The sequence below is a fragment of the Dysidea avara genome, chromosome 1, assembly GCF_963678975.1.
Source record: "Dysidea avara chromosome 1, odDysAvar1.4, whole genome shotgun sequence".
NCBI classification, from domain to species: domain Eukaryota; kingdom Metazoa; phylum Porifera; class Demospongiae; order Dictyoceratida; family Dysideidae; genus Dysidea; species Dysidea avara.
In genome coordinates, this window is record NC_089272.1 from 42,306,214 (window position 1) to 42,330,167 (window position 23,954).

General features: G+C 41.3%; 1 protein-coding gene and 2 long non-coding RNA genes across 3 annotated transcripts; all 3 read right to left on the reverse strand.

Annotated features, from left to right (window-relative positions):
- Positions 1 to 4,168: 4,168 nt before the first annotated feature.
- LOC136250384 (uncharacterized) lies at positions 4,169 to 8,449 on the reverse strand. Its single transcript, XR_010698513.1, has 3 exons — positions 8,305 to 8,449; positions 4,724 to 4,827; positions 4,169 to 4,334 (listed from the first exon to the last, which is right to left on the reverse strand). It is a non-coding gene; the product is annotated as an uncharacterized lncRNA (long non-coding RNA).
- An 8,781-nt stretch (positions 8,450 to 17,230) lies between these two features.
- On the reverse strand, positions 17,231 to 17,989 carry LOC136246831 (uncharacterized). The gene has a single exon (XM_066038407.1). It carries the CDS (start codon positions 17,987 to 17,989, stop codon positions 17,231 to 17,233), a length of 759 nt encoding a protein of 252 aa, XP_065894479.1.
- Positions 17,990 to 19,791: 1,802 nt separating this feature from the next.
- Positions 19,792 to 20,546, reverse strand: LOC136250392 (uncharacterized). The gene is made up of 4 exons (XR_010698516.1): positions 20,479 to 20,546; positions 20,389 to 20,425; positions 20,108 to 20,330; positions 19,792 to 20,061 (listed from the first exon to the last, which is right to left on the reverse strand). It is a non-coding gene; the product is annotated as an uncharacterized lncRNA (long non-coding RNA).
- Positions 20,547 to 23,954: the final 3,408 nt, after the last annotated feature.

Here is a 23,954-nt window from a genome sequence, read left to right on the forward strand (position 1 = left end):
GGGTGACACACTATAATTATGCATACACAACTTGCAGGAGATAGCTACACAATACTGTAGGAGTACGCAAGCCAGATGAACCAGATAAAGGAAGACAGCTAAGCCAGCCAGAGCCTAGCAGCTAAGCCAGGTGAAGGCAAAAAAGATTAAGCACGTATTGATTGCCTGACACCAACACAAAGGAAGTTCGCCATGCCAGCTGCACAAGACAAAATTGTTTACTTGTATTTTATATGTAACTGTATTGTAAAGAGCGTGGCATGTGTTTTAATGTTTAATTACATACTTAATGTGAATGAATCCACTGGCAGCTGGCATGGCAACTTAAGGCGTTACAAACATAAAAAGTTACTTGTAATCTTCTTGTTTATGTGTAAAGTGGCCTCTGGCTCTCACTCCACGAACATTTGCTAATCTTCTCCTTTGCGCAATCTGTAATTAAGCAAGGGTGTGGTGCTGGGCGTTATATAGAATTACACGTATGGTCAAGTCATCAGCACGAACAGGCACAACGATTATTCGTTTGTGCCTTCATTCACAGGCGAATCTATCCCTGGTTAGTTCATGTCTCTAGGCCTCGTAGTTTTCGAGAACATTAATTATTAATTCATTATAATTTTATTTATTTATTTATTTATGATGTAATTTTAACCGCATTTCTTATTATTCTTAGTACTTGGTTGTATAACTAGGACCGCGTCACATACAACCAAGTACATACACCAACATGACAGCCCCCTGGTGAGGCTATTAGGTGGTGAAGGCACGATTCCCAAATCATCTCAATATGTCACAGTAGTGACAGATATAACACAATAGCGGCATCGTAACTAAAGGCCACCAGTAGCTAAGTGCCAGTACATCATTGGTGTGGCAGTGACATGTATAAAGTATATGTATACAAAACATACAGGAGAGAACTATACATTATTGCAGTATTGTATGCAGCAATACATTATAGGAAACATCACCAGATAAAAATTATTAGCCAATATACAGCACAGTATATCAACATCAACTAGAGCTACATAGGGTTCATCAGTGGTGTAGCAATGGCACAGTGATGGGTGACACACTATAAGAATGGAATGGAATCTGGTTACTGAATCTTAACTTAGAGAAGTGCAAAGTGATGCATATAGGTAAAAGCACAGGAGCAAATTATATAATGGAAACTTTGGGGTCTACTGTAGAGTTTACAAAGACAGATTTTGAGAAAGATCTAGGCGTATGGGTAACATCTTCTCTTAAACCTTCCTTGTACTGTGATAAAGCTGTAGCTGCTGCAACCAAGATCCTGGGAATGCTTAAAAGAACATTTATAAAATTCTCTAAAGAATTGTTTATCTTCCTGTATAAAACTTATGTTAGACCACAGCTAGAATTATTATTGTGTTGTCCATATCTAGCCTGGGACATTGACATTCTAGAAAATGTACAAAGGCGGGCCACTTAACTTGTGAACGAACTAGTCAAACTACCTTATGAGTGAAGGTTAAGAAAACTCGGACTCTATTCTCTTTACTGTCGACGACAACGAGGGGATCTAATTGAAGTTTATAAGCTTTTACACGGTTATTATGATGTCGACTGGTCAAGGTACTTTACTCTAAGCTCTGTGCATCACCCAAGAGGACACCACTTGAAACTTTTCAAAAAACCATCACGTCTACTTGTAAGGCCGAACTTTTTCACCCAGAGATACATGGAACTCCCTGCCAGCAGAAGTTGTTTCAGCACCAACAATCTCTACTTTCAAAGCAAGTCTTGATAATTATTGGAATGACATAGGATATGGATATGAACTAAGGCCTAGTGCCTAAACTGTATTTTTGTAACCCTGTTTGTATATCCATTAATTATATAACCAAGTACTAATAATAATAATACAAACGTGACGTCATAAATAATTAATTCACAGACAAAACTACAAGGTATAGAACAGAACACTAACCGGTATTGGGTGAAGCGATATCCGAACGTTAAATTAAACGACGGGTTTGTTTCTGCGACTTTTAATAACCAAGTACGGTTTTTAAATAACGCTGTCCTAGCAACATCACCTGGAAACCAGTTCAAACGTATCACACGTTACTAAGTACCCACCTGTATAACCTGTTTGAGCGTCCAGCAACTAGTTTATTAACCACGATTTTTCGTTCATAGCAACTTTATATGTGCTGCGCGTTAAACTAGGTGCTAGATACGTTGAACTTACACGCCTCTATTATCTACGGTGGAACCATAGATAATAGACACCCCATACAGACAATAGACACCCCATACAGACAATAGACACCCCATACCGTACGCAAGGAAATTTAGACGTAAGAAAAATTTGACAAATTCAGACTTCAGCAGATTTGACGAATAAAATGTTGACGAAAATCAAGAACTAAATTGTAGGCAAAACCTATACTTTTAAGGGCGCTTATAAACATTTGACGAATTTAAATTTGACGAATTAAACCGATTCGTCAAATTAGTCAAATTTTTTTTAACGTCAAAATTTCCTTGCGTACGGTACTGGATTGAAAACTTCTAAGCGCCACCTAATCTATCCGCACTTCGCGCCCCTTACCCTGTATGGGTTTCGTTATGTACAGACATCCTACGGATCACGTGATCACTTTTAAACCACAAAAATGACGTTACACCGGAAACGCTGGTCGAGTCCGTAAGCGCCTATAGGCGTTTTTTGCGTTCTTATTACTGTGCATTGTTTAAAGAATAAGAGGCGTCTGAAACTTCTGTCTGACACCCCTGTCTGACACGGTGAAATGGTTGATTAAGGCAAGGATGAAGGCATATGACAGGTAAACTTTTAAGATATTAAAAGTGTGCACTCACACACCAACTACATACACCACTGCAATTTCTACACCTTTGAACAGAGCATGTTCAGCCTTGACATCCTGGTGGCCAACACTGAGGCTTAACAACTATTAGTGCAATGCCATGTAATACAGAGCGTGTATTGATTTTGGGATTATGCAGTTGGCAATGTAATTTTGTACAAAAAGAAACACTGTATGGGCCATTTACAAGATGCAAGTTCCAGCACTGGTTTTGAGGATGCTGGGGGCTTTCACGAGTAGTAGGTGGTGTGTATTTGAGAAGTCGTGTGATTTTGTAACAACTGTATATGTGACCGGGCCTGCGAAAATAGGGCATGTGGGCACAAACTACATCCTGAAATGTTACAGTTCATATCTTAGTACTGGAGCAGAATATTTGCATTCTGTAACTTGCATCATAAAGCCAACTAAATGCTTACTAACAGCTGAAAATTGCATTGCCATAGCATAATGGTACAAAACGTTATGAGTGATGAAAGTTTTAAAAAGTAGGCAAAAATCATGTGCCCACATGCCCTATTTTCGCAGGCCCAGTCACATATTGTAAATCTAAGATACAGTCAAATCAAGCCTCTGGGATGAAGTCATCTCACGCTTGAATTATGCTATGGGTGTGAAAGTATTGCTGATGGTTTATAAATCAGATTTTAAAATTGTTAACATTACAGATATTTCTATTAAATATTTGATTGCTCAATAATGACATACTGTGAAAGATCAGAAGTTACAAACATGATGAAATGGTGCCCAATTATGTAGAACAGTCAAACTACAGTGGTTGTTTCCTGTGCTAAAGTGACAGTGAGTGATTTGGATTAGAGGATTAACAAATAAATGCTGCTTTTAAAGTTTCTGTGGGGGCATGCCAAAATCAATCTCCTTAGAAATAGTATAGTATGCTTTTTGTATCAACCAGACAAATGCCATTTATCCTTAGCAAATTTTCATTGCCAATGACTGATCAAGCCTGCAAGAATAGAGCATGTCAGCACAAACTACATCCAGCATCGGGATAACCCTACATCACAACAATCAGCCCGTAGGGTCCTACACACACACACACACACACACTTTGACAAGCTACCCCAGACGGCCGAGATATTAGAAACGGTATTAGGCGACATGTCCAATGATGATCTGCTCCACAAGCCAATCACACCGAATGACAGTTGCCAAGTTGGTAAGTTTCCCAAACAGGAGCCCCTACTCCCAGCAACCAGCCAACCGTATCTCTTCGCCACCCATATTACACTACAACACTATTCAGCTCCAATAAATATTGAAATATAGACTACCAAAATAATAGAAACTAGAAGATATACATTTGATAAATTTCAAGTGTCTTGCCATGCATTACAAAACTAATGCACGGATACAAAAACAACTGTATGAAAATTATCCACAGTATGGATAAGTCACTCTCTGACGACCTCCAACACGTGTGTAAACACCACTCCACCGGCTCATCAATGAGCACTATATACAAGAAATTAAATACAAACACACATCAAATTGATATGCATATACATCCTCAATACAAACATACAACTAACAAAATTAGGACAACAAATCACCGAACAATCTGACCCATTTTGTACCGACAACACAAATACCAGAAAAGGAGAATGCAAACATAACATGAGAGTACAAATAATACGTGAGATAGACCCCAGCAACGAATAGATCTAACATTAGAATTTATGGATTAACAGACTAAAATGTGTCTACCCACAAGGTCTCAGCTGGATAGAAAGGGACAAGGAGACCAGACACCTACTCTACCAACAGCACTGATAACAGTAACCCCTCATCACCACGGAATGATAATAACAAAAACAAAAAACTGTAATTGCACACGAGCTCACCTGATCCTCAAATATTCCATAAAAAATCCAACACCACTCCACGGATGACAAGTGAGCTGTAGTAATCCCACCCCAGTGGTTGACGCCAGCATTGACACGCATAGCTAGAGAAAAGAGGAACAATAACATTGAGAACCAACTAGCTAACCATTCAACCTTAAGTACAAGAATAACAACCATTGGAGGCACACAAATTACAACATGTGACTGACGCACACACGCACATGTATATACATTCCATTCAAGTAGCTACAGTGTATAGACACCATAGGATCAGACCATAATTTTTTAAAGCCACAATTGATACATTCCTGAATAATTCAGAAGAAAAATTAATAGAAAACTTACAAATTCACTAATGTGCATGTACAAAAAAATACAAACTGATTTAACTTGTTTTAACTGAGTGAAAGAGTGTAATGGACAGAGTCAGATCAAGACCAACAGCCAGGATGAGGATGTCTCTGACAACGACATAGAGGTCCAGCCTGTTACAACTGGCACGCCAGCTGCCACTAACGATCTGATGTCATCATCCCTTGGAGGGAGAAGGTCACTGATACATAATGGTGGAGCCTCTTCATCAGCAGCAGCCATTGCTACTGCTGTCGCCAGCCCCACATTGGATACAGCCACTCCTACAACATCATCAAATGGCAGCAGTAGCCAGATGACAAGTGGGAATGGCAGAGATAATGATGATGATGATGATGATCTATTATTAACACAACTCATCGCTGATGAGCAGCCAACAACCAACTCAACATCTATTGAACAGGAGAACCAGCTCCAGCTGAAGAAAGAACTAGTGAAAATTAGATTTCAACTAGCCAGGTCAACAAGGCAAAGAGACATACAGTAGTGAGGCAATCAGGATGGCACTGGCCCGTGGCAGTGTACCACCTGGAAAAATTGAGCCAAATATCATGTACAAAGACGACAGGGAATTCACCCCCAAGTGGATCAAAAAACTGACTACGGCTGAAAAAGATCTAGCCGCAACTATCATAGAGCATCTAACCAAACTAATCAAAAAATGTGATAGTCACATCAGGAAGCTCACCAGTGAATCCCTGGCCACAATGAAGAGACTTGATCCAGCCAATGCCATCACCCACTTCAGGGAGACACTGACTATGGCCAATGAGGAAAGGCTAAAGTAAAATAGAGACATAAAAAAGAGGAAACTACAGTCGAACAGAACAACAGATGGTACCCCACCCCCAAAAAGCACAGGCCGGATGAGGAAGGCCATCAACATTTTGCACTATTACAATGTATTTGCACAATTAATTTTCACTGTAATGTAATACCTAATGTCCGCACAATTATTTGCTAAATTCATAACCAATAATTATTAATCGTGAACTTCTAAACACCGGTATGTATCCAAAATAATTTGGGACATATCCTCAAATACTTGGAAATACGATGACCAGTGGAACTCCATTGGAACATAATTCAAAGAAATGTTAACAATGAACAAAAGCTAAAATACTTACAAAGGTCACAAAAGGCTTCATAGCAACCAATCCACACTTCGATGAAAGGACCACTATGTTCAGAGCTTTCCAACCCCTCCCCCCCAAATCTGTGCTATGGTAACCGAGCCAAGGGTAATTCCAGCGAAAGGCCTATGGAGCAGCTGGTAGTGTTAAAGCATTTCCCAAAAAAGTCCTAATACAACTTATCTTCACCAGGATCTTAAATATTACAATAGGATCGCAATACTGCTATCCTATACATTTAAATTACTTGGATTATGCTATCTGTGCGTCGAGCCTGTACAGGTAAATCCTTCTGGAACAGTACTTGGGGCTGTCTAAAAGTCACAGATGTAGAGGCAGTGGCACTTGTAATTATAATGACCAAAGCACGCTAGGCCCATTTAACAGTTGAGTAAACTACAGCAATGTGAGAAGTTTCTTGTTTAAGGAAGCAACAGTAATTGGAACCTTTCGATATTTAACCACTTGTGTATGCTGCCTCTATCTCACACACATGCACCCACACACACACTAAACTACACAAAGCAAAGTTGGCTACCATGCTGGCATGGTCACTCCTACCCAGAGTGCATTACTCAGGTGCTAGGAGTCAGTGCTGGCATATCCTCCAGGGGATTGCAAGAGGCTATACCATGTCTCACAAGTGAAGGTGTGTGCATGAAGTCCCACCTTGGCCTTCACCTGTATGTGAGGCATGAATGGTTGGTATTTGCTTCCCCAGGTACCCATTGATGTTACAGCTGGGTAGGCTACTTCTCCAGTTGACACCAGGTCCCCTATTATACAGTTGGATATACTGGAGCAATGTGAGTTAACTTTCTTGCTTAAGGAAACAACAACAGAAACTGGGCATAACCAAGCAATGAACCTGCAACCCTTCGATTGTGCGCACATCCTGAACGGCCTGTCAGTTGACAATAGCTGTGTAATGGATCTGAAGAACTGGACCTGGCACAACCATAACCTGACACAGCATCACTGGTGCAGGACGAGATCCCTTGCGATGGAAAAGTCTGCCACACCCGCAGTGGAACTCGGGTCTAACAGGGGGGTAGGGCATAATGTCGTAACGCATGTGATTTCAGTGAAAAGTTACGTAATTTAATTGAATTCTGATAATAATTATATAATAGAAAGCTAATGTACCAAGCTTCTAGCATCATTGTAGACGCCGAGGTCGATTACATTAACTCTTAACGGTAACTACAGTAGTATAATGAGCAATTACACAAGTCTGAACGATGCGCTATTGCAAAACTCACCATAAGATCACTGGAGCTTAATAAAGCTCAGTAGATAAAACAATTTCTACATTAGTAAATTATCATTTTTGACAAATACAGCACTAAACTTTAAGGTGAACTAAAACTACATTCTATTGGCAAAATGTGCAGTACGGCCCACATCACGCAATTATCATGACGTCATGTCCTACCTCCTCTGCATATCCAATACACAGTGGCCACAATTATGCATAAAATATATGGTCCAGCCACTCAGCACGTAGACTTTACAAATAGAGTGTACAGGTGCTGAGCGCATATTCAAATTAACTTGGCCATTTGCTAATTCCCTAAAGTAACAATTGGCTTGTTGTGGTGAACTGATCAACTGACATTTGGATCAGTATTGAACTGTTAGACTTGCTGAATGCAATTAAACATCACCTTATCGTTAAGTGGTCATGCAAAATCACACGACTTCTCAAATGAACTCAACCTACTATGAATGTAAGCTCCCAGTATCCTGAAACCAGTGCTGGTACTAGAATTAATTGTATGTTGAATGGCCCAATTAATTTATTTTGTGAGTACAGTTGTTTGTTATTCCTGTTAAAGTTTTTGCCTATACAAAATTACATTGCCAACTGCATAATCCCAAAATCAATGCACGCTCTGTATTACATGGCATTGTAATATGCCTTGTAATACAGAGCGTGCATTCATAGTTGCTAAGCCTCAGTGTTGGCCACCAGGATGTCAAGGCTGAACATGCTCTGTTCAAAGGTGTAGAAATTGCAGTGGTGTATGTAGTTGGTGTGTGAGTGCACACATTTATATCTTAAAAGTTTACCTGTCATATGCCTTCATCCTTGCCTTAATCAACCATTTCACCGTGTCAGACAGAAGTTTCAGACGCCTCTTATTCTTTAAACAATGCACAGTAATAAGAACGCAAAAAACGCCTATAGGTGCTTACGGACTCGACCAGCGTTTCCGGTGTAACGTCATTTTTGTGGTTTAAAAGTGATCACGTGATCCGTAGGATGTCTGTAGACTACATTACTGTTATAGTCTCAATCAATTAATCAACAACTCTCACGCATGTGTACAAGTACATATGGTATTACAAAAGAGTCATCTCCTAACATCTCCCCTACAATAACAAAAAAATTATTGTAGTACAACATGCTGCATGAGTTACAAATGATTCTAATTACAATTGTCCAAAATCAATAGTAATTTGAATTTACACTGTATGTATGCATGAATAGTCAGTTAATGTCTCACATAATCTTTCAGCCTGTCAGGCAGCTTCACTACTCTGCCCCTGGATGTCACAGTTGGCCCATTGGGAGGTAGTTGTAAGTCAGCATTAGCGTCAGCTGGTTTTTGTGTCTCTTCTCCCTCTGAACTTTGTACTGTAGTTGCTCTTTGGGCCTGTTAGCTGTCTGACTTTCTGGGTCACTTTGCAGATCTGGGGTTACCTCTAGGCTGGGTAAGTGTTGTTCTGTTTTTGTTCTGATGAATTTTCTGTTTCGTCTATACATTTTTCCATCTTCTGCTTGGACCACATATGATTTATTCCCCAGCACATTGACTGTGGTTGCCTTTCTCCAAGAGCCATCTTTTGATACTGGTTGCATTCTGACAGGCTGGTCAATGGTCAGTTCTGGGAGAGTCCTTGCGCCCCTGTCATAGTATAACTTTGCTATCTGCCTCCGTAATTCAATAGTCTCTTGTACATTTCTTGGAACCTCAGGCATCAATAACGGTTCTGCTGTGGGTAGCAATGTTCGTGTGCGTCTAGAGTGCAACTTCTGCACTGGGCTTACATTACTGCTTTCAGTCGGTGTGTTGCGCCTGTCAAGAATCGCTAACTGAGGATCTCTGTGGTCTTGCTTAGCTTTTGTTAGCAAGTTCTTTGCAATTTTAACAGCAGATTCGGCTTTCCCATTACTCTGGGAATGGTAGGGGGAACTTGTTATATGCTCAAACTTCCATTTGGCTGCAAATTTCTCATATTCCTGTGAGCAAACCTGAGGGCCATTGTCAGTGATCACTCTGTCTGGCACTCCATATTGAGCAAAATGCTTCTTTGTGCTGTCAATTACAGTTAAGCTGGTTGTGTCCGCAAGCTCATCTAGCTCCCAGTAATCACTGTAATAATCTACAGTTATCAGGTAGTCTTTCTTGTTCCACGTGAAGAGATCTTGTGCCACCAGTTTCCATGGTCGCGAGGGGATCTCATATGTCATAAGTGGCTCCTGTTGTTGCTTTCCTCTGTTCTCACTGCAAATTGAACATTGACTAACTTTCTCCTTGATGTCTGCCGTCATTCCAGGCCAAAATATAACCTCTCGCGCCCTCCGGATACTTGCTTCAGCACCTTGGTGGCTAGTATGAGTTCTCACTAGCATCTCTACCTGCAGTGACCGTGGGACAATGACTCTTGGGCCTTTGAACAACACCCCGTTTTGCACTGTAACTTCATCTCTATACCCCCAATATGTGCGAATGTTGGCTGGTACGTCATCCTTCTTGACTGGCCACCCCTGCAGAACTGTTTTTGGCAGTGTTTGAAGAATCTCATCCGTTTGGGTGTGTTTCTTTATGTCCTGGTGTGTAGCACTGCTGATTCTGATGTGTTCTATTTGGTTGATGGATTCAATGTCCTTGAAGAGCTCATTTTCTTGTTGCAGCTGAAATATGTGGTACTCAACTGGCTGTAGTTTCCCCATCTCATTGAGGTACGCTCGGCTTAGCATATCAGCTATGTACATCTTGGTTCCTGGACAGTATTTTACCTGTAGGCGATACTTTTCCAATCTTAGCAACATACGTTGGAGACGTTTGGGTGCCCCAAATATTGACTTCATAAAAATAGGTACTAATGGTTTGTGGTTTGTTGTTACAGTCACTAGCTGGCGTCCATGCAGGTATTGGTTGAATCTCTCGCATGCAAATAAGATAGACATGCACTCTTTTTTTATTTGAGCATAAGCTTGCTCAGTGCTGTTTAGTGCTCTGGATGCGAATGCAATGGGTTGGCCATTTTGCATCAGAGTTGCACCCAATCCCTTCTCTGAGGCATCACACTGGATGGTCACCTCTTCGTGTACATTATAAAACTTAAGCACTGGTGCCGTGGTGACTAATGCCTTTACCGTCTCTAGTGCTTGCTCCTGTTGTGTTTGCCAGTAGAATGGTGTTGCTTTGTCTGTCAATTGTCTGAGTGGAGCAACCACTTCTGCCAGTTTAGGGAGGTAGCGTGAAAGGTAATTTACAAATCCCAGTAGTCTTTCAACAGCCTTTTTGTTTGTGGGTGTGGGCATATTTTGTATTGCCTTCAGTTTCATGGGGTCAGGATGCAAGCCTTCACGGGTAAGTAGGTGACCCATGTATGCCACTTCTCTTAGTCATAACTTCAGTTTCTTCTTGTTGAGCTTAAGATTTTGGTCTCTGGCTCGTTGCAATAATCTACGGAGATTCTTATCGTGGTCCCTCATGTAGTCATCTTCCGACTCCCCACATCCATAGACCAGGATGTCATCAGCAATGACTTCTACTCCCGGGAGATCTTGCACTATCATGTGCATGCGTCGCTGAAATTCTTCTGGTGCAGACGAATTAAATTCCGAAGGGCATTCGTCTGTACCGGTACCGCCCAAAGGGGGTTCAAAAGGTGGTTAGATAGGAGCTTGGTTCATCTAGCTGGACTTGATGAAATCCATCGTTCGCATCTAGCACTGAAAAAACTCGTGCATTTGCCAATTGAGGCAAGATCTCGTCAAGTGTGGGAATTTGGTAAGTAGGTCTTTGTATTGCTTTGTTGAGGTCTCACGGATCTATGCACACATGTATTTTTCCAGGCTTGAGTATCATGACCAAACTACTGATCCATGCTGTAGGTTCATCAACTCTAGTTATGATCTGCTTGCTCTCTAGTTCATGCAGTTTTTCTCTGAGCTTTGTTTTTAAGAGCTACTGGTGCTCGACGTGGGGCATGCTGTACTGGGGGCACTTTTGGGTCAATTACTATATGTGACCAGGCCTGCAAAAATAGGGCATGTGGGCACATAAAAATTGCCTACTTTTTCAAACTTTGATGTATCATAACTTTGTATTTCATGACTCTGTAGCCATGAAATATTTTGCAAGTATTAAATATGTAGTTGGCTTTACAATACAAGTTATAGGATAAAAATATTCTATTCCAGTACTGAGATATGACACGTTATGTGACAGGGTGTAATTTGTGCCCACATGCCCTATTTTCGCAGGCCCAGTCACATATGGTAATCCCCAGGCAAGCATCCCAGTCCTTCAAAGACATCACCATACTCTTGTAAGAGGGCATCATCATTGCCATCTGGGGTAGTGATCTGGTGCACCTCATTGATCGTGATCAGACCTAATTTATTGCAGGCTTCTCCAGACAACAATGGCTTCTGTGAGCCCGCAATAACTTTGAAATTGAGTTGGTGCTGTACACCCTTACATTCACAACACAAATTGCATTCACCCAGGACAGGCATCATGGTACCATCATACAATTTATGCTTGGCTGTAGTTGGGACTAAAAGTGGGTCCCCATGCTGCTTAATAACACACACATCATTAAAAGACATCACATTGCAAGTGGCCCCTGTGTCTAGCTGACATTTAATAGTGGTAGTACCAACTGGCTCAACAATATGCAACGAAACAAAAAATTCTTACCCTCATTGTGGTGTAATGCATCTACATGCTCTATGTAAAAGGCTGAGTCATCTGAGTCTTCTTCAAAACAGTCTGAAACTGCATGTAGTTGTTGTCCACTGTGTGTTCGCTGCTGAGCTTATCTACATACAGATTGAAAGTGATTTTGTTTGCCACAACTGTGGCATACTTTCCCATATGCTGGACATTTGAGCTTATCCAACTGATGTTTCCCTCCACAGTATTGGCAAACTACTTGTTTTCTGTGCTGTTGAAAAGGCTCTTTTGCTGGGGTTTTGTGGAATTTGCTAGTGGTCCACTGTTTCTTACTGGTGGCACTTACTGCATTCACAGCATCCTCTTCTGGTCCGCTAATACACTTTAGCTGTTCTTGAGTTGCCTCACTTATGCGCAGGGCTTCTATGGCTCGTTGTAAGTTGCACTCTTTTTCACGGAATAATCTTGCTCTGGCTGCCTTATCACTACATCCCAGGACTAGTCGGTAGCGTAGCATCTCGTCGTGGAGCGCAGCAAACTTGCAGGATTCTGCTAAGTGGCGAAGACGTAGAACATATTGGTCAACGGTCTCATTCTGCTGCTGCTCGGCACTGTGGAACAAATAGCACTCGTACAGAACATTACGTTCTGGCGAAAAATGTTTTCGAAGACCCTCTAATATGGTCGCCGTTTTCTTGAGTTGGCCTTCCGTGAGGTCTAGACGATTCAGCACTTGCTTACATTCTTTACCCATTAATGTTTTTAGAGTTGCTACTTGAATAGTATCTTCTTTCCCTGTCAATTCCGTGGCAACTGCATAATCCGTATACGCTTCTTGAAAAATCTTCCAGTTCTCTGCTATGTTGCCGCTACATTTCATTGGTTCAGGGGGAGGAATCGGGTATGCCACCATTCTTAATTCAAATAGTTCGTCCGATGAAAGATTAATGGTCCTTAGAAGGATACAAGGGAAACCGCTTCTGACACCATGTTATAGTCTCAATCAATTAATCAACAACTCTCACGCATGCGTACAAGTACATATGGTATTACAAAAGAGTCATCTCCTAACAATAACGAAACCCATACTGTACACAGTACCGGGAGTATATTTTATAAGAACATGTTTTGCTTACTGATGAGTAGTAAACCTACCGCTATGGAATATAAGGTTTGGCCTATTCATAGTGGGTGTACTGATGTGTATTACCTAGAAGTTTGACAAGCGCGAAAGGTTGATACGAGAGGCGGGATTTGTGAACTTGACTAAACTGGAGTGAATATACCATGAAACACATACCAGTACACGTAGCATTAGTTAGTAATAAGCATCAGCCTTAAACTAGACTTGTTCACCCCGCCATTTTCACAAACATGTTCAAATACTTTTTATACGGAAAGCGCTCATACCAGTAGTAGGGATGTCAAAACCCCGCAAAATTATGAAATTTCTTCTCCCGTAAATTTCATTTAAAAGTGGCACAATGAATTGCGCGTCTTTCAGACAGTGTAGGCACTAGAATTTTTCGTTCCACAGTGATGAACTGGTCAAGGTAGCTAGTGGTCTTCTGGTGAGTTTTCTCGTGATTATATAGAGTAGCTAGGTGCGTGTGTAAGCCCAATGTTAGTTCCCTGCCTAGAAAATGTATGGAAGATGACAACAGGCTAGTTTTGTCGATCGCCATGCACAACAGCATTCCAGTTAATCGATAGGTTGGTTTTCAGTCAGTACAAGATGGAACTTGAACACCTGTATTAGTTTCCTGGCAATTCTACGCAATTGATAATACAAAGTGATGTAATCACCCATACATCACTTGTTTTTGTTTTGTGCCATGGCTACCAATGGTGCTCAATAGAGAAGTCTGGAGAACCGCCTATTTGTTTATTTAACAATTACTGGCTACCACAAAAGCGAATGTGGCAAACTAATAATTATATCAATCTGCAGCATGCATTTTTCAAGCTCTACAAGATGCTGTAGCTAAAACATGCATTTGTCAAACTTTTAAAAATCCGTTTGACATCCCTACCAGTAGTAGGCCAATCGCCACCCAAGAAACAATCTACTAAACTTACTAGTTAAAGCAACCGAGCTGTATCCAGACAGTAAAACAGAATCTTCGAATGAAAAAGAGTGTTTGAAAACTTCAGGCGCGAAACGCGGATAGAACCGTAGTTTTGTATGGGCACTATACGTGTGCTTCCAATCCAGGTAGGGGTGTTTATTATCTATGGTGGAACTTTGACCTCATTCCCCGAACTCATGCGATACAAACTCGATGTATTTTAGTCTCGCGTAGCCAGACCCACTCTTCGCGCGGCGTTTATCGATTGATAATTATAAGCGCCTAGCTGCGAGAGGGTCTGGTATTGTTCGAATAGCAAAGTTGTTCTGACACCCTGAGTTTTTCAGGGTGATAATGAAACACCTGGTTAACTTTCATCACGCCACGTCATATTGCGGACTAGTGGCTTACTGTCAATAAAGAAAGGAATTTGCTAACAACCCGGAATATGACGTGGCGTGATGAAAGTTAACCAGGTGTTTCATTATCACCCTGAAAAAGCTCAGGATATCAGAACCTCCCACAACATACTATACCACACACCATACACCCACTATACAACTCTTTGGATTGTGCCACCACAGAAGGTTGGCTATAATAATTATTGACTTTAGAGGGCACAAAGAAGGCGTTTATAGCTATATTAAGATACAGTCCCAAACTTTGAGAGACTTGTAGCCTACTCTCAATGTTATCCTTCACATAACCATCCTTTGCTGATTCTGAGTGCCATCGCCCATGTCTTTTGAAGAGCCTATCGGGCACCTTAGCATTGGCCGCTGCTGTAGCACCACCAGCCCTCAAACTGTGAAGACCAAAGTCCTTGACATTATACCCCAGGCTGGACAGCTTCTTCCGAAAAAGGTCTCGCAAACAAGTTTAACTTATCTTTCCTGTGCCTCGCAACTCTTCACAATGCTTGGTTTTTTGTATTGGCCTGAAGAGGAAACGCTGGTCCTCATGGGGTGTGGCTGTCCTAGCCATATAACGCTCGAGCATAGCTACAGGGCATGTCCGGCTTCCAGTTCTTGATATGACAACCTCGTCTCCTTGACGCAGCTGATCTGTCTTACTCCCTGGAATCTTAATTGCTAGCATTTCTTCAGAAAACTTAATTTCGCATGGTCTCAGCCTTATGAGCTCATCAAACCGAAGAAAACCTGCAAATCCCAGAAGGCAGGCAGTAGCTAAGCGTAGATCAGACAGTGTTCCTGACTTCTCTGCATCATCAACGATTCTCTTCAGCATATCCACTGTTAGCGGCTCCTTCTTCACTACTGGTTTAGCATATGACCGCTGAAGCCCTTCCAACACAGTCTTCACGAATAGGTTAGAAGATGGTGAAGCCAATCCTGCGCTTGCATGGGCCCATGAGAGGGCATTACAGGCTTCTTCTGCTGCTGACTTTGACCTGGTCTTTTCCCCCAGATGCTGAAGGTATAAGGCTACTTCATGAGGTTTAGCTGGCAAAGGCACCAACTTATGAGAGGTTGCCCATGTCTTCCACATCCTGAATGCGCCCAAGTATTTCTTAACAGTGTTATTAGCACGACTATGGAGGACTGTGTTAGGTACCTTCTTTGCCAATTCCTTTAGCCCAGAATCTTCTAGCTCATCTAGTAGCTTCCAGCTTCCTTCTAGTAGAATACCTGTGTGTTATAATATTAAGCAGCCGTATAATAGTTTCTAGATACCATATACCCATGCATATCACCTAGAGCAAAGAGAACATGTCACATGCACATGGGATGAGTTTGGGTCATCAATCAATTGAGGTGCAGCTGCATCATGTCATACACCAGGATACTGGGTACTAAAAAGCTGTGGCAGTTGCCCATTCGGAACATTCTTCTATAACACACATAATATATACATATACCTCTGGTTATTGATAGAACTATAGGCTGCACAAATGATCATTCACATTAGCACTGTAGGCAGAAGTTATCTGCATTAGCACTGCAGACTGTACATTCTTTATATTAGCACTGTAGGGTGTTGTCGTTCATATTAGCACTGTAGGCACTAATCAATAGCACTGTAGGCTGCTGTCATTAGCACTGTAGGCTGTATTGCTCAACATAAGCTCTAAGCATTGTAGGCTGCCACTATATTCAAAGCACTGGAGACTGCAACTATTGGCTGAAGGCAAAAAATCGCCAAAACTCTAGCAACATCTCCTTAAACAACACGCTTTCATTTTACATATATATTTAAAAAAAATTTTTTTGGATGATTATATCTGTGGCTGTGCTACATTGTAAAATCTAGCCTCACTGCTAAAACTGGAGTATTAGGTAAACCCTTAAACAGATTTTGACCTGTTGGACCTGACAGAAAGAGGGCTTCACTATTAGGAAGCTCAGCTATCCCCACAACTGATTTTATTGGATTTATACCATCTGCAAACAATAGGGGCCAAAAGGGGCAAGATATCCACTGGGGGACTATTAGGGTTCTTTTACAGTGCATAGCTTGGGCATGCCGAATAACCCTTGGAATCAAATAAACAGGGGGACACCACCAATTATTCTCATCCATCCAGGAACATGTAAAGGCATCGACAGCCTCTGATCCAGGTGCCCAATACCTTGAATTGAACCACTTGAGTTGGGGATTAGATGGGTTAGCAAAACGATCAACAGAGTGGGGGCCCCACAAAGAATCCAACCAGCTAAAAACAGAGGGTTCAACATCCAGTCATCGTAATCAACGATGCGGCTATAGTAGTCTGCCAGATCATTCTGTTCTCTAGGAATCCACTCTGGCTCAATTCGTATGTTATTACTAGCACATGTAGAAGAAATTCCTAAGGCCTCTGCCTGCAAGGATGGCTTTTTACTTCCATACTGGACAATTCTCACCACGTTCTGGTTGTCTGTGAACCAACGCACACGCTCATTCTTTAATTTTGACTGAAACAATTCTAATACCATTCTGACAGCTTTCAGTTCCCTCCACGTAGAGCTTTGCACTACCTCACTGAGTGACCACTGACCGTTAGCCACCTTGTTACCATGCTCCACTACATATCCCCCATGCATAGCCAGTACTACTAGCATCTGAGTATACCACCCTCACTGCAGATGGTGTGGGCCATATGTTTCTACCATTAAATTGAGATATGTTATCTAACCAAAATTGGACTTCGTCCAAAGCTTCCAATGACAATGCTAACTTTTGGCACCACGAAGTGCGGTCCTTAAGCACAGAATACAAGCTACGGGTCATTAGGCGGGTAACTGGGCCAAGGGCTAAGGACATTGAAATTATTGTGCCTATCAGACTTGCTAGTTTTCTTGCTGTGACCAACTGGGCTTCCTTCACTGCCAGCAACTTTGACTTAAGCATATCAAGTTTACCCACAGGGACAGAAAATTCACCCATTGATAAGTCGATTAGGAATCCCAGCCTTTCCATGTTGCAATTAGGCTCCCATTCACATATCTCATTATTAACAATGAATCCCGCATTTCCCAGGTCCAGTTTAACTTGGGCACTTTCTATTAAGGCGTTCTCCTTGCTTTTTACAGCTACAATTCCATCATCCAGGTACACAATAGCCTTCAATCCTCTACCACGCCAATGCCTTACCAAAGGTCTCATCAACTTGGTAAATAGGTAACATGCAGTTGCAAGCCCAAATGGAAGGACTTTAAACACAAAATAGTTTGTTTCACCGTCGGTCTCCCAATGAAAACCCAAATATTTTTGATACTCAGGATGTATATCAATATGATGATAGCCAGACTTTAAATCAAATTTGAACATATTCGCCAGGCTCAAACATCAGGGCGGCTGTTCTTAGGTCTTCGTACTTAAAACTCAATACATGCAAATACTGGTTTAGGTATTTTAGATTAAGGACCGGACGAAGCTTGCCTGATGAGTTTGACACAACTGAAAGAGGGCTACATATATATGGTCTGCCCTCCACTTGTGCTGCACATCTGTTGTTAACCAGATTTTCAATTGCTTCAGATACAAAATCACTGTGGCTTGTGGCAGATTTGTGATTATGTTGGAAGTGTGTAGGGGGGATAAACTTAAGAGGCAGGTGATACCCATTTCTTATACAATCTAAAACTGGGGGAGAGGCATCCAGCACATTCTCCTAGAACTCTATATTCTTTTTAAGGCGTCCTTGGACATCGGTTATTTGCTGTAGTCCACTGGACTCTGCTTCCCAGAATTTCTGAGTTATGTCAGAACATGCTTCACCGCCGGACATGCCATGATAATTGACCTGGTGCACATCAGGCATCTCATGTAAACCCTCAGACTTATGGACACTTTTAGCATCAATTACAGGGGGCCTAACCATTGGCTCAACATCCAACTCTTGGCATTTAGCTGGCCCAGCAGCCAGATTATCAACACACTTTATGTTATTAGTTGGCCTGGAAGCCAGACTATCAATGAACTCTTTGTATTTAGCTGGTTCAGTAACCAGGCCATCAACACACTCATTGTACTTAACTTGCCCAACAACTGGACTATCAACACATGTACCACAAGAACTTTGACCTACAAACTCAAACACATCAGTAGCACTGCTCACCACAGACTGGTACAGAGGATACAAGCGGTTTTTCGCTTTGCAACTGGCAACCAGGTGGCCATATCCTCCACAGCCATAGCATGGTCCTAGCTTCTGTTGGTTGCGGTACTGCATACTCTGGTACTGCCCAACTGGAGCTCTGTATTGATATGGGGGCCCCCCCGTGGCCATTAGCGGTGGTGGCTGGTACACATCCCTCCTGTAACCAGGTCCTGGTTGGTCCATAAAGAATTTCGGGCGTCTTCTCCTGTATCCCCATTAATATGGCCACCACCACGCCGCTTTCTGTACGTAACTCCAGTCGTCTCCGATTCCTTCTTTGACTCCTTCTTCGCCCTTTTAATTTTCTTTTCATCGTCGGAGTCGTCGGCTAAAGGATCGGCTTCATAATGTCGGACGACACCCCAATCAGAACTGTCGGCTATCATAATGTGTTTCTGCCTTTTATGCAAGGCCTTCGCACCTTCATCCAGACAGGCATCGACTTTGGCCAGGGCATCCTTATCTGATGGGTCGGCCGCCAACTTCTCCAGCTCGCTGCGGGCCGATGAGATGGATTCTTGCATTCCGGAATTGAACGTAAACTGGTGTTCATGGCCTTTCTTCTGGAATGTATATCCCGACTTAGTTATCTTCTGGGAGAGATCCTTGGCCGTCTTTTCCTTCGCCGTGTTCACTTCTTTCCTGAGCTCCTATAAGGAGCTCGAGAGCTTATCGTCAGCCTGTCGCTGAGCTTTTTGGATCTCCCGCATTTCATTCATTACACAGTAAAAACAAAGTAGTGAACGTCACTACTACTTAGTAGTGAAACCTCTGCCACAATACTCACTATATTTTTGTGTAGTGACGTTCACTACTTTTTTGTTGTGAACGTCACTACAAAAATGTAGTGAACGTCACTACTAATTGTAGTGAACGTCACTACAAAAATGTAGTGAACGTCACTACTAATTGTAGTGAACGTCACTACCAACTGTAGTGAACGTCACTACTTGCAGTGCCATTAGTAGTGAACTTCACTACTGTTTTACAGTGAACGTCACTACTTATTTGCGGTGATTTCACTACATCGCATTTGCATCCAGTATATATATGCATTCATGCACCATAGAATTCCATTAAAAATAATACTGCATACAAGTAAAAATACATGTATACAAAATGTCAGTTTTTTTTCTATAGGTGCATACATGTTAGTCCAGAAATTTCTTGTGAGAAGATTCTGCAGCAGCAAAGATGCATCAGATACCGTGCAGTGTATATTGCAAGTTTTCTCATTGAACTGCAAGATATAACAATACAAACTATGGTAACTAAATAAATCTTACCAGCATAGCTACAATAGAGCAGATGTACATGATTTATGCTGTGATAAAATAATTGTTGATATGTAATATGAGATAAACATATATGCACTTACCAACTATTGAACAACTGTGCCTAAGGGATGGGTGCATGGTATAACCATCTGATATGTTAGATCAGTTCCTATTAGTAACCACAGTATATAGTGGTAGCAAATTGTTTCATTTGCTAGTCTTGCAGTATTCGCTATATCAAGAAACAAAGATCGTAAACAATCTCCAATGTAATAAGCTAAAGCGTTTACCTGTTTAAAACTGCTAGCAATGGAAAGTCAGTATTACCTAAACTGCCAAACAACATTTTAACTGCAGAATGGTTGTTTAAAGCTACAAACCTTAAACACTTGCAGACACACAGCAGTACTATACCCCACAGGTATACACCACTGCAATGAATATCAATCGGCTACTGCATGGAGAGAGAACCATCATTATTATAAATGAGAAAACACAATAAGTATAGAGTTAGCTTTACAGTATGTGCGACCTTTGGTCTCGTGCAACCACAATCAGATCGTAGTAAAAGATCTGTGTTAGCACGGCAAGGTAAATACAAGAACAAAACTGACAAACATACACACATACAGAAAACAAAAAAAAAGTGATTAGTAGTGGTGCAGGTATGTCAGAAAGCTAAAATACGTCAGTGTACACAAACCAGTTTGTAAGCAACCGCCAGTCACACCATAAGTGTCCAGGGGCGGATCTAGGATTTATAAAAGGGGGGGGGGCTAACTCAAGGTACTAATCTCTTGGGTAGAGGTATGTGAAGCACACTTCCCAGCATGCTTCGCATGCTGGAACTAGGGGGGTCTGGGGGCATGCCCCCCCAGGAAAAGTTTGAAAAATAGATGTTAAAATACTGCAATTTGGAGACATTTCCACATAAAATTCATAATATTTTCTGCCTGTAGATATTTTATATACTGCCTTCAGATTATAGGTATGGCTCTCTGACTCTGAAGTATTTTGCTAATGGAAAAGTTTGGGTAGGTACAGGCAACCAAGTACATGATGCACCCCTCTCACAATTGCACAACATTGAATAGGTGCATGTTAGAATAATAATGTTGAAAGTGGAAAATTTTGAAATTTGAACAATACAAGATTGAATCTGAGAGCATTTTCAATGGAAATTGTGTACCTGAATTAAGTATTGCCATACATATTAACTACACAAGTAGATGAATGAAGCCCTTTAAACAGACCAATGCACTTCATTGTATGTATAGGTGCAGGCAGATTTGGAAAAATTCCATAACAGAACCAACTACATGTTTCCAGTGAATGTTCTATTAGAGTAGTTAGCTGACTGCTCTATTAGAGTATCTCGATCTTATACACCTCCAATGCTGATCCGGGTCCTTGTTGCATAAACTTTAGCATAAATCCACTGATAATACCTTGGAAAGATGTTTATAAGGTGGTTTTATGAGTATTTGTATTATTAGTGATCGTATAATTATGCTAAGACAAAATTTCATTATAATACTCAGCATATTGATCAAGTAAAGCCTAAATATGAAGGGGGGGGGGCTTCAGCCCCCAAAGCCCCCCCCCCCCTGGATCCGCCCCTGGTGTCAGTACTCCATCACTCAATTCAGTTGCTATGTGCTATACCTTATGGTATATTAAAATGAAAACCCCAAACTTCATCACCTCTTGGCTCTGGTATTGCAGTGCCGGCGCCGGGAAATTGGCAGGCAGCCAACTTTTCTGGCTGGGGTAGTCTACGTGTGCAAAAGTGCAAAACAAATAATTACAATTTAAGACTTACTTTTCTGAATTGTTAACCACTTGCTAAATGCAACAGCTACTGGGTACGCAGTGCTAAGCTGCCTAGCCTACTCAGTTGACTCGGGAGACCGTTCTGCGGCCACCTGACCACACGTCACGGTTACGAAACAGTCTCTAGTCAATAGAAAACAGAAGTAAAAGAACAATTAATAGTCTTCCACTTACATGACTTCTACAGCACGTAACTAAGTGAGCAACGATGTTACCAAGTAGGTGACGTCATCAATTATATGTGGCATTATTTAGAGTTTCCTTGACATGATGCTACTCGAGGTGCTACCTCTGATGCTACTGCTTAGTACTATGCACTCTGTATCTGAAGATCTATAGTGTTTATCGTCTGTAATCAACCGTTCCTGATTAGTCTGTTTAAAATCGTAAGTAAACTGGCTGTAACTGTAAACACACATTTGAATTAATCGGCGTTAGCCAGCCCATAGATAGTATATTCTACGTACAATATACTGTCTATGGCCAGCCTTTCATAATTACGAAGGTTTTAAGATGTTATTACTAGGGCTAATAGCACTTTAAACTGACAAATTACCCGTGCTTTGACTGATTACCAGGGCTCTAACCCTGGCCATCGCCATCCCTGGTGTGGCTATAGACCCTTCGCAGGTGAGCTGCTGCCATAGCAGCTTGGAGTACAACCAGTTTTGCAACCCTGATAGCGTTGCTTTTATATAAGAGTAAAACAATACCTAGGGCTGCTTCTCCTGCATTCCACAGCAAAGGTTGACCATGTAGGTTAAACGTACACTCTCCCCTATGCTATCAGGGTTGCAAATCGGGTTGTACTCCAAAATGGGGAATGTTGCTATGGCAGCAGCTCACCTGCAAAGGGTCTATATGCTACTGACATTTATTGATGGCCCGGAGTCAATAGTCTCTCACTATATTATTATTATTATATATATATATATATATATACTTGCATGGCCAGACTACTGACCTGGAAAATGAATTTATGGCATTCTTTTCTTTTCTGAACCCAATGACACATTGCGACTGTGCCAAAGTTTGTGGATGTGCAGGCATTAATTAGGATACTAGCTGCCAGTCCACCGTGCGACCTGCAACTGTGGTCAATGTCAGCCAGACCTCAATATTTATGGAAAGGTTTGTCCTCACTATTGACTGATTTCATGTACTATTTATTCATGTCCTATTTTGGGACCCAGAATTTTTATCCATTTTTTGCAGGTTTTCCTCTTTCAGAGGTAAAAAATGTATTAACCATAACTGTTGAGACCAAAATTTTTGTTCTTCCCTTGTTATCTAAGAGTTCTTTAAAGGGTCAGAAATACTACTGAGATCATTTTGTGATAACCTTTTATGGAGCTCACTCCGAAGACATCCTAAAGAGCTCACTGGTCTTGTAATGCCATTCCCAGAATATGAAGCCTCGACTTTGCAAGTGCTGGAAGATTTTCATTTCTGGTCAAGTTATTTTAATTCAGTTACTGTATAATGTGCCAGTGCCCATCCTGGTCCGGTTACTCTAGCATTCAAATCAGTAGCATGTTACAGAAAGCAGGCTGTGCCAATCAGATTATGTTGTTGGTATTCACAATTTTTTTTAAAGTTACCATGCATTGATACTATAGAATTATCAAGAGTTAATAATAGCTCTTGGAATTATGTAATATGTTTTGTGAAGATGTAATGGCTGCTTGTATATAGTCAACAATAGGGTGTTCTTTAAAAGAACAAAAGATGGAGGTAGAGGGCCATGTAGTTGGAGCTGATGTACTCGTGATGCCTAATCAACATGAAAATTTTTTTTTTGGTTGTGCTTTTTGGTTAAGTTTGTTTAACCTATATATACTTATACTTTGTATGGTTGTTAAACATGCCATTCTTGCTGCCATTGTGATCTCATTGTTTAATTATATTCCATAGTTACAACTCTGTAATGCTATAGTGAGAGTGACCAGACCCTTCCTCTTTTTGTGAAGGAGTGGGTGCTGTCAGGGTAGTACTCTTTCTAGTAGGGTATGGGTGGAATCCT